At 36.4% G+C, this 12,761-nt stretch overlaps 1 protein-coding gene across 1 annotated transcript in view; it reads left to right on the top strand.

Annotated features, from left to right (window-relative positions):
• SDCCAG8 (serologically defined colon cancer antigen 8) overlaps window positions 1-12,761 on the top strand; it is a 73,808-nt gene that overhangs the window by 26,412 nt on the left and 34,635 nt on the right. Inside the window, exons 3-5 of the mRNA XM_010706840.3 lie at window positions 3,713-3,840; window positions 5,888-5,996; window positions 11,903-12,034. Of these exons, the coding sequence (XP_010705142.1) occupies window positions 3,713-3,840; window positions 5,888-5,996; window positions 11,903-12,034 (369 nt within the window). The remainder of the gene's footprint in view (window positions 1-3,712; window positions 3,841-5,887; window positions 5,997-11,902; window positions 12,035-12,761) is intronic.

The raw sequence follows: 12,761 nt of genomic DNA, 5'->3' as shown, positions 1-12,761 counted from the left end.
TAGCTGAAATAATATGAGCAGCCTATAAGAAGATGATTCAGAAAGCTGCTTGTTAGGACAGTCTGTTAGACCTGTATCATGGAAAGCTTATAAAATAGACTGTATAGAAAACTTCCGGACCTTTGTATCCTGAGGTATTGGCTGAAATCCTTGAAGTTCCTAATACATGTAGATTTTCAAGTCCTGTTATCAAAAGTATTCAAATTGATTTTAGTGCCTGTGGGACAAATTTTTGTAAAGATACTAGAAATTCAATGCTTAAGTACCTTCTCAAAACTATTCTTCCATTTGGTAAATGGGTAGCACAAGCTTGTATATATTCTCAAAAATTCTTGGCAAGCTAAGGGAGTCCTCAGTTATGTACTGCCCATCTTACGACAGCATTTGCTGTGCAGCAGTTCACAGTGTTGGCCTTCTTGGCTGCATGTTACCTGGGAATGGGCCCATGTTTGACTGGGCATGTGGAAGAAGTTCTAGGCTCCACTGGGCCTTTTGTTGCCTACGTGCGAGTGTGCGTGCAGAGTCTGGGACTGGGCTGTTACTGAGACCAGCATTCCTGGTTGTTCAGGTATCACAAACATTTGGAACAACAGTGCAATACTGCCAGCTGCTCTTTAATGATTTATGAACTCCAGTTTAAAATAAGTATATCTAAAAGCCTACAAGATTTTGTAATTAAATATTTAATTAACAAGAAATGAAGATGTCAGAAATGAGATTATTAAAACCTCTGATGTGCTGCAGAACTTACATAATTGTTAGAGTATTTTAATTTGTTCAATTAAGTTCATAGTCCTTACTAATGGATCCATTAGCTTTTTACAAAATGCCGTACAGTGATCTCATGGAAAAATCAAACAGTCAGTAGAGGGTACATGGTTGTTTCAACATCATAGTTGCTTTTGGAGGAGGCTTACTGGCAACTTCCAGAGTCAAAGGCCTAATTCTGTGCTGTGATTCATCTTGTGTTTTCTCTTTTTGTATTTTTACTCTTGGCAAAACAGAAGGTGTACAGACTTATTTACTACTAAACTGCACTGTGAAATTCAAAGTTGTATCAATCTAAGTTTTGTTCTTTTGTAGGCTAAAATCAATTATTTATTTATTTATTTATTTTGTCGAATTAGACTTCTATGTCACTAATATTTAAATTCTTTTTTTTTCCCTTTTACTTGGATAAAGTAGTCTTCTGTTGAAAACTGGACCTGTGAACTAGTTTTCATTTACGAGTGATGGGGAAGGGTTTTGTTTCTTTGCTTGTTTTACTAAGTTTGGTGACTCAAGTTGAACCAATGTGCTTTACACATTAGCTTTGATGTCAAAGTAAATTTTCACTTGGTTTTCAGCAAAGATTTTTTATGGCTTGCAAATGATGGCAGTTCTGTTCTTCACCTTCCTGTTCTATAAGCTGCAGCTCATTGTGGCCTTAGTTTCACCAGAAATTATTTAGAAAACAAGAATTATTTAGAAAGAAGTTAACTAAGTGGGCTGTCCTTAACAGCAATAACTCAGGCTCAGAGCAATAGGTACGCCAGGAAAATCACTATGGAAAACTTGTACTTCAGAGCAGAGATCAAGGAGAACTTAAGTTTGTCTCCTTGCTTCTGACTACATGGCACAAAAATGAAAATCATCATGAATTTAATACTTCTGCTTTAGTGAAATTGGCCAATGTGATGCATCATGCATCCACTGTTTCCAAGGTCCTGTTTGTTTACATTTACAGTAGGTAGCCTAGATGCATTGCTTTTTTGGGTGAATCTCCTTAGCAAGAGGAAGTTCTCCATTTATTTTGAACTCTCCAATAGCATGAGTTCTTGTTGGACAGGAGGAACCTCATCAATGAGAAATGGACCTGTACAGGTTTACCTTTGTAGCTTGAGCTCTCTATAGCTTGGAGGCAGTCAGCCAGCTGTGTTTCAGATGACAACTTAGTACCCAACAGCCATCTCATACACAGACACTGTTAAACAAAATACTGTGTTGATGCCACTTTCTGCCGCTGAAAATATCTGGGGGAAATGTGAAGTGCTAGTGCATTTTTATTATTTTTTTAAAACAGTCCAGGCCTCATGACAGCTATCTGAAGGCAAAAGACATTTGGAAATGGAAGGAAGGGCTTTTTAGATTTTTTTTTTCCAGCAAATATGGAATGTTTTTTCATATTAAAGTTTTCCAGATTTGAAGCTTATACTTAAGAACTGATGTAAGTATTACTCCTTAGGACAGCATCAATATATTTACAAAGTCATTCTGAGAGTGATGTGATAAAGTATAAAACAATGTTTGTAATATTCTTGAACAATGTGCTTTGTTTCCTTAAAGCTATAATATTCCTGCTATTGAAGTGTATTATCTCTGTCAAATCACTCAGTCCCACCTCAGAAAAAGCTGCCTGTGATTTCAAAGGGAGTTTTGCCTCAGGTACTGCTTGCAACATCAGGACCAGGAATTAGTGTAATGTGACCCACCATTTGTATTGCTTTGGGGTAAATTTAAGAGAGAAGATTTAACATTGTGTATGTCATGCTGAGATATTGCAATATCTTGGATGGGTTATTAGGCACTGATCCAAAGGTTAAGTGCAGCAACCACATGAGATGTGGCTTTATCCTTACATGATCTGTGCCCGTGTTCTATTTTGTAGTCCCCTGGAATGGAAATTATCACTAGAATAAAATAGCACATTCGTAAGACTTCATTGAAATCTATCCTAAGCTATAAAATGTAGTTTCAGTACAAGTGTGTGTGTATATATGTCCTTTGAAATCTAGAAATCAGTCCTCGTATGTGTGGAATTTTGAATCTACGTCCAAATATGCACCAGAGAAATATTTACGACCTCTGGGAAAGTCTAGACATAAATCTGTGATTGAGGATCTTTTCTAATTTATATGCATATATCTTTTTTGTTTCTTATTTTCCATGCTGTTTTTGCTTGGCTTGCATTAAATAAAATGCTTCAATGGAGTGTGGTAGTCTAGCATTTGTTTTGCCTCAGGAGTAGATTGCCCCATCTTGCATATCTGGTCAAGTAAATTGCTCTCTTGCCTGTGTACTTTGATAATAGTACTGGGCTTTAGACCTTCCTGTACAGCCCCCCAGTGAGCAGGGCTGCAAGGGGCTGGGCCTGCGTGGCGCTAACAGGCTTCTCTGTTGTAATGGATGCATTCATCTCCTATTTACATAAATTAATAGTTAAAACTTGTTTGGTTGCTTAAGAAAACTCATTAGGCTTTTAGAGTAGCTGAATTATGAGCACTGTGGCAATTGCTCCCATTGACTTGTCTCCCGCTGGTTCACTGGGAACCAGTCCATCTCAGGGTCAGGTCCCTGAGTTTCCTTACAAAATTAAACAGATAGCATTTAAAAGAAAATACAAGTAGTCTGTTCAGTGCAAAATGCATGTTGGGGAAGTTCCTTACAAAAAAGAAGTTGTATTTAAATTTAAAAAAATAAAATTATAGTCTTAATAGCTAATTTTCACTCAGGAAATAGGTCATATTTTTTTCCCATTTTCTACTAGTCACTTGAGAAAGTCTGACATTGTGAGAGAAAGGTCAGCTTGCTTAACCTGCAGTGGGACAGAAATGATTCATGTGAAAAGCCTGGTGAGATTTTGACTTTTGTTTTTCTTAATTGAATGTTCTGCTTTGCCTTTTTATCTTATTTTATCAAATTTTACTTTTTTTTTTCTTACTTTTTTTAATAGATTGGAGAAAGAGAGCATTCAGCGCAGCATTAGCAATGAAGCAAAGGCCCGAGCCCTTCAGGCCCAGCGAAGAGAGCAGGAGCTGACACAGAAGATGCAGCAAATGGAGGCCCAGCATGAGAAAACTGGTAGGTGGTAGGGAAAGATTAGAGCCTGGGCACTCACTCACAAGCCAGGCCCACGCCTTACTGTGAAATGACATCAGGAACACCTGTAACCTTTGGCTGGCCGAAGGGAGCAGATGCTAACTACACCGGAGATTCCGAATTACATATTAGTTAGCGTTTAAAAGAGAAAATGGAAAGTATTGCCCACTGTCTGTTGATTTCAGAGTGCTGCTCTCACATCTGTTGCACCATCTGGATTATGAGTTTATTTACCTGTGTTCAAGAAACGTAAAGCTGAGAGAGACCACAACAAAGTAGAAAAACAAAGGGCTTGTTTTTGGCTGGATTTTCAGGCACACATGTTATATAAAGAAAATAGCATCAGAAGCTCTGCGGGAAATGCTCTGAGCTTACAGTTAAAGTCTCCTGAATAGCATTGAACAGTTCCCACAGTACACGCATTATAGCTACTCTAAAAGCTTAATGAGTTTGCTTCGGCATCCAAACTGGAGAAAAGCTTTAGCCATTAATCGGTTCTTAATTCACTGTCGCAGCTGGATGTAATTCACTGGCTCCAAATTGATATGTTCCTTTATTTAATCTTTGCAGCCTCAAACATTTTTAGCATTAGTATGAGCCCCCTCCCAACACCCCCAGTCTAGAAGAAAGATATTTAATCCCTTGCATACTTCAGTTTGTCATAATAGGAGACTTCGTCGTATTGACTTAGCAGATCAATAACTTCTAACTTTAATCTGTGAGTAAAAATGGATTTTACAAGACAAAAAAAGCCTTTTGTTGTTTTGTCATGCCAGTAAATTTAACAAAGGAGCATATTAAAATAAAAAATAATTTTTAGGGAGGTAGCCTCTGAGCATAGAAAGGAGGAGAAGCTTCAGCTTTTTTTGGAGCGTGTTGTATTCATATGTTTAATGAAATAGCATTCTTATCCACCGGTCCTCTAATGCCTTTGGAAAAATGATGTAGCCTGTATTACTCCTTAGCAGTGCCAGTTAATACCTGAAGTAGCAGGTACATTTACATCTCCCGTTGATTTTTTTTTTTTTTGCCTTTTTTGCAGCATTATCACAGTACTAGAGGACCTTATCTTGTGTTCAGGGATTGCAAACACCTATGTTATAACTACTGTCTACATAATAGGAGAGAAGAAGCACTCAGAATCACAGAATTGCTGTTCTAGACACTGCATCTACATATGACCAAGTGTAACTTTGCACAAGAGATGTGTAATTTACCCTCCTGGTGCATTAATTATCCCAGTACATTAAAATGAAACAACTTTGAGATTGAGTATGTATATAAGGAGGTGTTGAAAATAAAGAAACCCTTGTGTATTATGATCTTTCATGTATATAGGAAATTTGGGTAATAGTTGTCTGCATTTCTCTGAATGATTTTAAAAGCAGGAATCAAGAAAAATTATTTTGGACTATCTTCCTCTTGGAAGAATAAAGGTCTTTTATTTCTAGGTCATGAGATTTGGTGTAGCCCAAACTACTAGTAGCTGAAAATGAATTTATAAAAACTGGATAATAAGCCTTGTATCTGATCATGAGAGATAGAACATAAATTACAGTAAGCACAGGACACTGTAAATAAAATAACCACCCTCTAAAAGGACAAAATAACGCACATTACAGTCTGTGTTTTTGGATTACTAGCATATCCTCTGCACCAGCTGAGCAAGCAAAAGGCTGCTAAGGCTGCTAATTTTATTCCTCCCAGAAATATCAATAACCTTCCAGCTAAAAAGTAAAACCACTGGATGCGATATGTAGTCTTTACAGGGATTCCTGTCACACAAGACCTGCTTCAATGGTCACATCACTGTAACACTTTAGGTTAGCTTATTCTGACATACAGCCTTTACTTGGCGAATGGTGATGTTATAATTCCATGTGCATGTAGCTAAAGTATGAAAAAACATACCAAAACCAGTGGGATCTAAACAAGAGAAATAAAGAATATATTAAATAGTTTCTAAATTCTCTACATACTTATGTAATTTTAAAAGAATTTTCTAGTTTTCTGATTTTATTGTTTCTAGTAAATGAATTGGACTCATTGCTGACCTCCCAGAAAACATTCATAGGAAAATTAAAGAAAGAATGTTGTTTGTTGGCAAGCAAGTTGGAACAAATGTCAGAAAAATACAGGTTAGTATATTTTCTTATCCTGCCCCCTTTATTATTTTGACATGCTTCCTTATTTTATATTTGTTTTTTAACATTTGTTATTGTTCATCTTGTCCCAGATATTGCACATCCTCTCAATATAACACATGCCATTTAAGTAACATGGATGGATTTTTTTCCAAGATAGCTCTCATTTCCTACTTTTCAGATTATGTTTGTGGCTATTAATTTAATCTTTTTGGTTTTAGATAATTCCAGTGTAAAAATTGCTTACTATATTATTTCTGATGTTCTTATTCTTAATATGAAAAGTAGAAAGTTGTTAGTGGAACTACAATTCCAATTTATCAGAAACTATGTTAAAATAGTAAATATTTAAAGCTCTCAAAACTGTAGTGTGTGTTGCTTTAGTTATTTACTTAAAGCTCCATTCATAATAGTGCACACTGAATAATTATCTCTGAAAAATTTGTTGTCAAAATGGCTTGTCATTGAAGCTCTGATTCTGCTGATGCTTAATATGTGGTGCTCTCATTTAAAATCAGTAGTAGGGCTACATACAAAGCCATGAAAAATTCTGGAGTACAATAAAAACTAGAAGCAATAACTGGTTTAAATAAATGCAAAAGTATGAAGGTATCTATTTAAAAACTAAGTTCTATAGGACAGGAATATTGCAATTACAGCCATCATATTCCTTCCTTGTCATTAATTTGATGTTGCATATTTTTCAGTATGAAAGTAGACTTTTTGTTGAAACTTTCTGCAAGGTCATATTAAGGGCAGTGGGAAAAAAAAGGCTGAAATGGTGAGGTAGTATTCTGTGACTTCTGTAAATCTCATGCAAAATGAATTTGGCAATTAAAGGTAGGATTCTTGTATGGCTTATGTGAAGTAAGAGAAACATTCAGCAAAGATAAAACTTGTTTTCAAGATAGATTTCTTCTGCTGCGTGGACTTAATTATCCTGTTGAACAACAGGGTCAACACTCACTTAGGGAGAGAACTCATTTATCCCAATATCCTGTCTCCAGGGATGATCAAAGGGGAATGATATAAGTAGATGATGCTTTCCACAGGTACTGCCTCCACTAGCCATCCTACTTTCCATGGAATAAGAGGTGTTGACTAGCTGTTAAGTAGCTGAAGTTGGGAGATGAATCCCACCATGAGTATTCAGGGAAGAAATTAGAAACTTGAGGAAATATAAGCCATCTTCCCCTGCAAATGTTGTGATGGATGTTTGAGAGAAAAGCAAACATAATTTTTCTTCTGAAAAAGCAGAGCTCCTCTGCTAAAGTAATACAAAATCTAAATAGATTCAAACCATATCGTTATTCCAGCAATAAAAATGCACACAGACTTTGTTGCTAGAGCTCAGAATCACAGACTAGTAACTGTAAAAGGATAAAGGAAAGATAGAAAACATACTGTGAAAACACATTATTCTCTGAAAATAAATACCAGAGATTGCCAAGTGTATCTCCACCTAGCAGCATTAGCTGACTGTGTCAAGAACCTGAAAGGGGAGAACAAGCTCTCTTGGATCTCCATAAAGTGGTATTCTTTGCACAAGGAACGGTATGGAAGAATGTATTAAAACAGTTTTGAGAAGTGGCCCCAAAATAGTTTGAGATTGCCTGCATTGGAGTGGGAGCTGTTGCAGGCAGTTAAAGGGCTGGACAAATATGTATGGGAAGAACTAAGCATATGAAGAGGAGAACTGAAAAGTGAAATTGGAGATGGTAGAAAATGGTAACTTAGTGAATGCTTCAAAACTGATGTGGTCAGAAGATCAGATGTGGAAAATGACTTAAACTGGATTTAAAATGCATGAACATTCTTTAGCTTTCAGTAGCATCTCTCCAAAAGGCACATTTCACGCTCATTCTCATGTGATATAGTGTAAAACCACAGTTCTGGGATAGAACGCTGTACCTTTGTGCTCAAAAAAAAATTAAAAGAATATTTTTTGGAAGATTTTATAACTTAGGTCTTATGTACATTAGTAAAAGCAGATCAAGCTGTTTTTAAGAAGAGATATAAGAGTAACTTTATATTTTTCTTGGTAGAAAGAAAAGGGACCACTTCTAATGAGAGGCATTTCAAATTTATTTTTGATGAGCACATCTTTGCACTACTTAAGTGGGATACCTCTGAGTTGCATGTGTGTTTTTCGTATTAAATACAGGCTTTCTGATAAATCTAAATTTTTTATGAGCTAACCCCCTCCGTAGGAATTAAAAAAAAATCAGGGAGACAACTTCAGACAAATTATAAACCCCTCAAGCTGTGCAAAAAGAAGGTAGTGCCTGGGAAGGTTTTTGTATGCAGAGGCGTAACCATAAACCATAGTCCTTTGTTGATTTCTTCTCTTTTTTATTTTTTTATTTTTTTCTCTGATTGTCACTATCTGAGTTTCTAGGTTGTGGATTAATGCTTAACACTGCCCACTGTGTATTTGTGATTTGCGTTTTGTAATTAAGGGGAACAATGGGAGCCCATTGGGTCTCGTTATATATAATGGTTGGTTTAATTTGTTTCACTTCTATCTTGTTAATTGTAAATTGATCATTAAGATTTGAATTCTAATCTGTCACCAGGGTTGTGAGTATTGAAGCTAGAGCAATGATCCTGGTTTTAATCACTGATGATGAGAAACAAATTTTATAATTTTGGTACATATTGCAGTTCATATATTTTAACACTGTATTTTATGGTGTTATAAATATTGTTAAATGACTTTTAGTGTAGTTTTACTGTTTGGACTATAATGTATAAATTATATTACTGTTTTGGCAACAGTAGGCATCCAACTGTGTGAGTTTAATTGAAGTAAAGAACACACACCCGGCTGAACTATTTTTCTGTGGGTTTGGTTGACTGCAGTCAATTGCACTTCGATACCAGGAGCAGAGTGTTTGCTTAGGGTAGCCGTGTGAAGATGTGAAACAGAGTCTGTCTGAGGGGTGAATCATTAAAATTACATGCAGTAGTACTCGCTGAGATAGCAGAAAATATTTTACAGCATATATTTAATGTATCTAATTGCTGTACAAGTAAATAACTGGTTTTAAGGGTAGGAAAAGACAATGCTTAAAAAAACCAGCCTCTGTGCTGTGAGTCCAAGTGCTGCTATGCAAAAAAATGATTCAGAGGACAAAGGCAGCTTTGCCACCTTAACATTCAAAAATCAGCTTATCCTAAAAATATCCTATGTCCGACTTTAAGTTACGGCTATTTAACATGTGCTGGTTCTTTGCCTCTATTATCTGAATGTTTTAGGTGAGCCTGCTATTTTTGTGGTATTTTTTTCAAGATTGTCCCAGCAGGAGTGGTAGGGGTACAAATTTAACTTGCTTCTTAACTTAGGAGTTGAGTCTTACACAGTAGATGGCTGGATCCAGAGGTATAGAGGTTTCTTCTGTTGTTAGCCCCTTCAGCAATTGCTTTGAATAAAGCCCATTCCTGTTACAATGCTGAGTGAACAGAGCTATTTAGGATCATTTGTGCAGACCCTGTACTAGCCCTGGAATGACTACTCATTTGCTATCACAGTTGCAACACAGTTGTTTAGGCTTGTTGCAGGTATCTTTTCATTACCCAACAATGTTGAAATTGTTTGCAAATCGTGTAGAATGAACTGTTGTGTAATAAACTTTGGAAACTGACATTAGATGAGTGGTGTGTTTAAAGCTACAGGAGGGATCTTTGTCAGATAATGATGGAAACTCTCAGTATGCATGTTGTTGGGGACCAGCGTTGTCTTTTTAACACCAGTACCTAAACTTCTTAATACTGACTTCAGTAGGCATTCTACCATTCCTGTGTGCTGTCCTCTAAAATTTCAGTGTCATGAAATACTTGAATCTGAATGCTCAGAATCTTAGATATTTAATTTAGAATGGCGATCTTGTAAATAGTATTTTAGCTGGAATAGATGTGGATTTTTTGCTGAGTTCTTCAACTGTAATTCAAAAAGAGATGTATTAGGAGAAGAGTACCTAAGTAACATGGTTCGAAGCATCAGGCATTTAGAGCTGTATGTTAAGAGATTAGAGATTGTGTTACTTACGTTCTCTGTGAATTCAATATTTTATTTAGTTTCTTCAGTGGTAATTTTCAATAGTGTTTTGATTCCTTTAGGCATCTTCAGATGCACTGGAGATGAGCAAAGTCCCTTCAAAACTTTGAGATTTTTACCTCTTCAAAGTTGCTTGTGCTCTTTCTGTGAATCAGACAGCCACATATAAATGCAGAAAAAGAAGCGGGATCCCATGGTTGGGGAAACCCCATGGAAATGATAAATAACAGTATTTGCCTTGTGGGAATACTTGTAGTTGCGTTTTCCTGGCAAAAAAAGGAAACCCATCCTGGTAGATGAGTTTAACTGGGTTGGTCTCTGTTACCTCAGATCTCTGGTGTGCTGCTTTGCAGTGGACCTTTACTTTTATCTGCTGATTGCTTTTCTTGCATCATCAGATGCAGTACAGATGAAAGACTGCGTTCATCCTGTGTAATAAGAAATGTATTTTTTATTTTTATTGCTGACATTTCACAGTTACTAGTATTTCTGTTAAAATTAGAATTAGACCTCAGTTACCTCCTTATACGATCCTGTCCGCTGTTAGGAAGCTGTCCAGAAACTCATTCATCTAAGTTTGATGTGAACATCAGCGTGACTCTGATGTGTTTTTCATTGATGTTCCATAATAGAGCCATAACTCCATATTTAAATTATATACAGTCTTCTTCCAAAGTTGCCCTTGCTAAGTTCTTTCAGATTCACAGATGATATCCTGTATTGTTCTCCATTTAAATATGAAAAGATTATGTTGTCATTTCCAGATCTGTCTTGTCAGTGTAACAACATGTTTTTGAAGGAGTATTTATTCCCCTTGCACTTTGTTGTGTTTTTCAGAATGTCAGTTGTTGTTGCATTCTGTAACAGCCAGGAAGGTAAAGTCTCTGCATTCTGTATCTGCAGCATATTTAAGTTTATGATTTAAAGATATCTCTGGAGCTTTTTAACCTCAAGATCTGGAGTGGCAGATGCCATAAAACAAATTTGCCTGCTTTTGATTCTTACGTTCTGATGGTATAGCAGATTCTGACATGTTCTCATTAACCTTTTCCAAGGAGTTAAACTGTACAAGTGCATAATGTATATTTTATCACAATTTTATCTGAGATCTTTTCCTGATATTAAGAAACAGCTCATGCCTGTTTCTCCATGGGCTGATGGTTAGAGATGTAGCAAGTAACAGTCCCAGGTCATTCATGGATCTGGTGTCTATGCCCACCCGTGAAGAATAAGAATTGCTAGAAAGTGACTAAATTTCTTAAAGGCTCTGCCAAGCTGTATGTAGATTAGAGTGTGTGTATGATTTTTATTTCTTAAGCTTTTATTAATTTTCCTCTTTTTTTGTGTGTGTCATGCAGTATTTTGGGCATATCAGGGCAATAACGTTTCTAAAACAGTAGTACTATTCAGAGTTCAACCTGTGCAGTACAATAAGGGTTGAAAAAGTTTCTAGTAGCCATTTTTTTAATTACATGCTGGCCTTTACCAACAAGAACTTTAAAAGAATTTTCAAAATGCTTAACAAATATGGATTTACATGTATTAATGATGTTTAATAGCAGCACCTAATGTCAAATGACATGCCTGTTTAAATAAAGCTGAAATTAGCATAGCCAACCTGTGACTGAGTAATTGACGTATTTACCAGACATACTGCAGCTTCATGCTCTTCCATTTTAAGAATATTTGAAGTGGTTTCTTGTTTCTGTAAGTTCTAGTAATAGCCCGTTTATGCATTATATATACATGTATGGAATTTTATAAATGCTGAAGCCACATATTGATGGCACGCTGCAGGATGAAATCTGACAACATCCATCATCACTGTGTTTTACTTCTGTAGATCTAAAGTCAACCAGCTTAGTCAGGAAAAAGAGTATCTTCATGGCAGATTGGAGAAGATGCAGAAACGGAATGATGAATTGGACCAACAGTGTATCCAGCATGGGAGAATGCATGAGAGGATGAAGTCAAGGTAGGAGGTCCTGTTAATCTGTTAGCAGGTGGTATGCTATACTGTACCTGTTAGGCTGTAAACATAAAAATGACACTAAATTGTTTGAAAGTAATGGTCTTGCTTTTTTAAAATGACCGCCCTTCCCCCCACCCCTTCAAGCATTCTGTCAAGTTTTTTTTATAACATCTTTTGCTTGTGCCATTTTGGATAAATAAAAGGAAAGCTTGAACAACACAGTCTTCCAAAGAATTTAAGCCTAGTACATATGTGTGTGGGCTGCTTCGGCTGTTCTCTGTTCTAACTTGGATGAATTGTCTTATCATAAAAAAAAATGAGGAGGGAAGGGAGGGCTGAGAAGGAGAAGAGGAGGTTATTCAGTAGTGTGAAGGTAGATTACAGATGTGGATTCTGTAATGCCATGTAATGGTGTTTTTTTTTTCATGTTGCCAAATTGTTTCTTGGTAATATTTAACTTATATAAACAAGAAAATCTTGTTGAAGGTCTTAGTATCCAGAGAGCTATTAATTGCTTCCAGATACCTCTAGCCTTCTCAAAGGAGTACTGACTTCTTGGGAGTAACTTGTAGCAGCCAGAGTGAAATATTTCCTCCGATATACATTGACTATTCTGGACAGTCTCCAGACTACCTTGTGCTGTGATTTGTGTTAGTCTTAAAGATCACTCTGGAGACTTTTCTTCTTGGTACCAAGAGAATCTGGTACCTTCTCGCTCTGTTTTCCAGTG

The sequence above is a fragment of the Meleagris gallopavo genome, chromosome 2, assembly GCF_000146605.3.
Source record: "Meleagris gallopavo isolate NT-WF06-2002-E0010 breed Aviagen turkey brand Nicholas breeding stock chromosome 2, Turkey_5.1, whole genome shotgun sequence".
Lineage (NCBI taxonomy): Eukaryota > Metazoa > Chordata > Aves > Galliformes > Phasianidae > Meleagris > Meleagris gallopavo.
The sequence above is the reverse complement of the archived record's forward strand: the minus strand, read 5'-3'. Positions and strand labels throughout refer to the sequence as shown.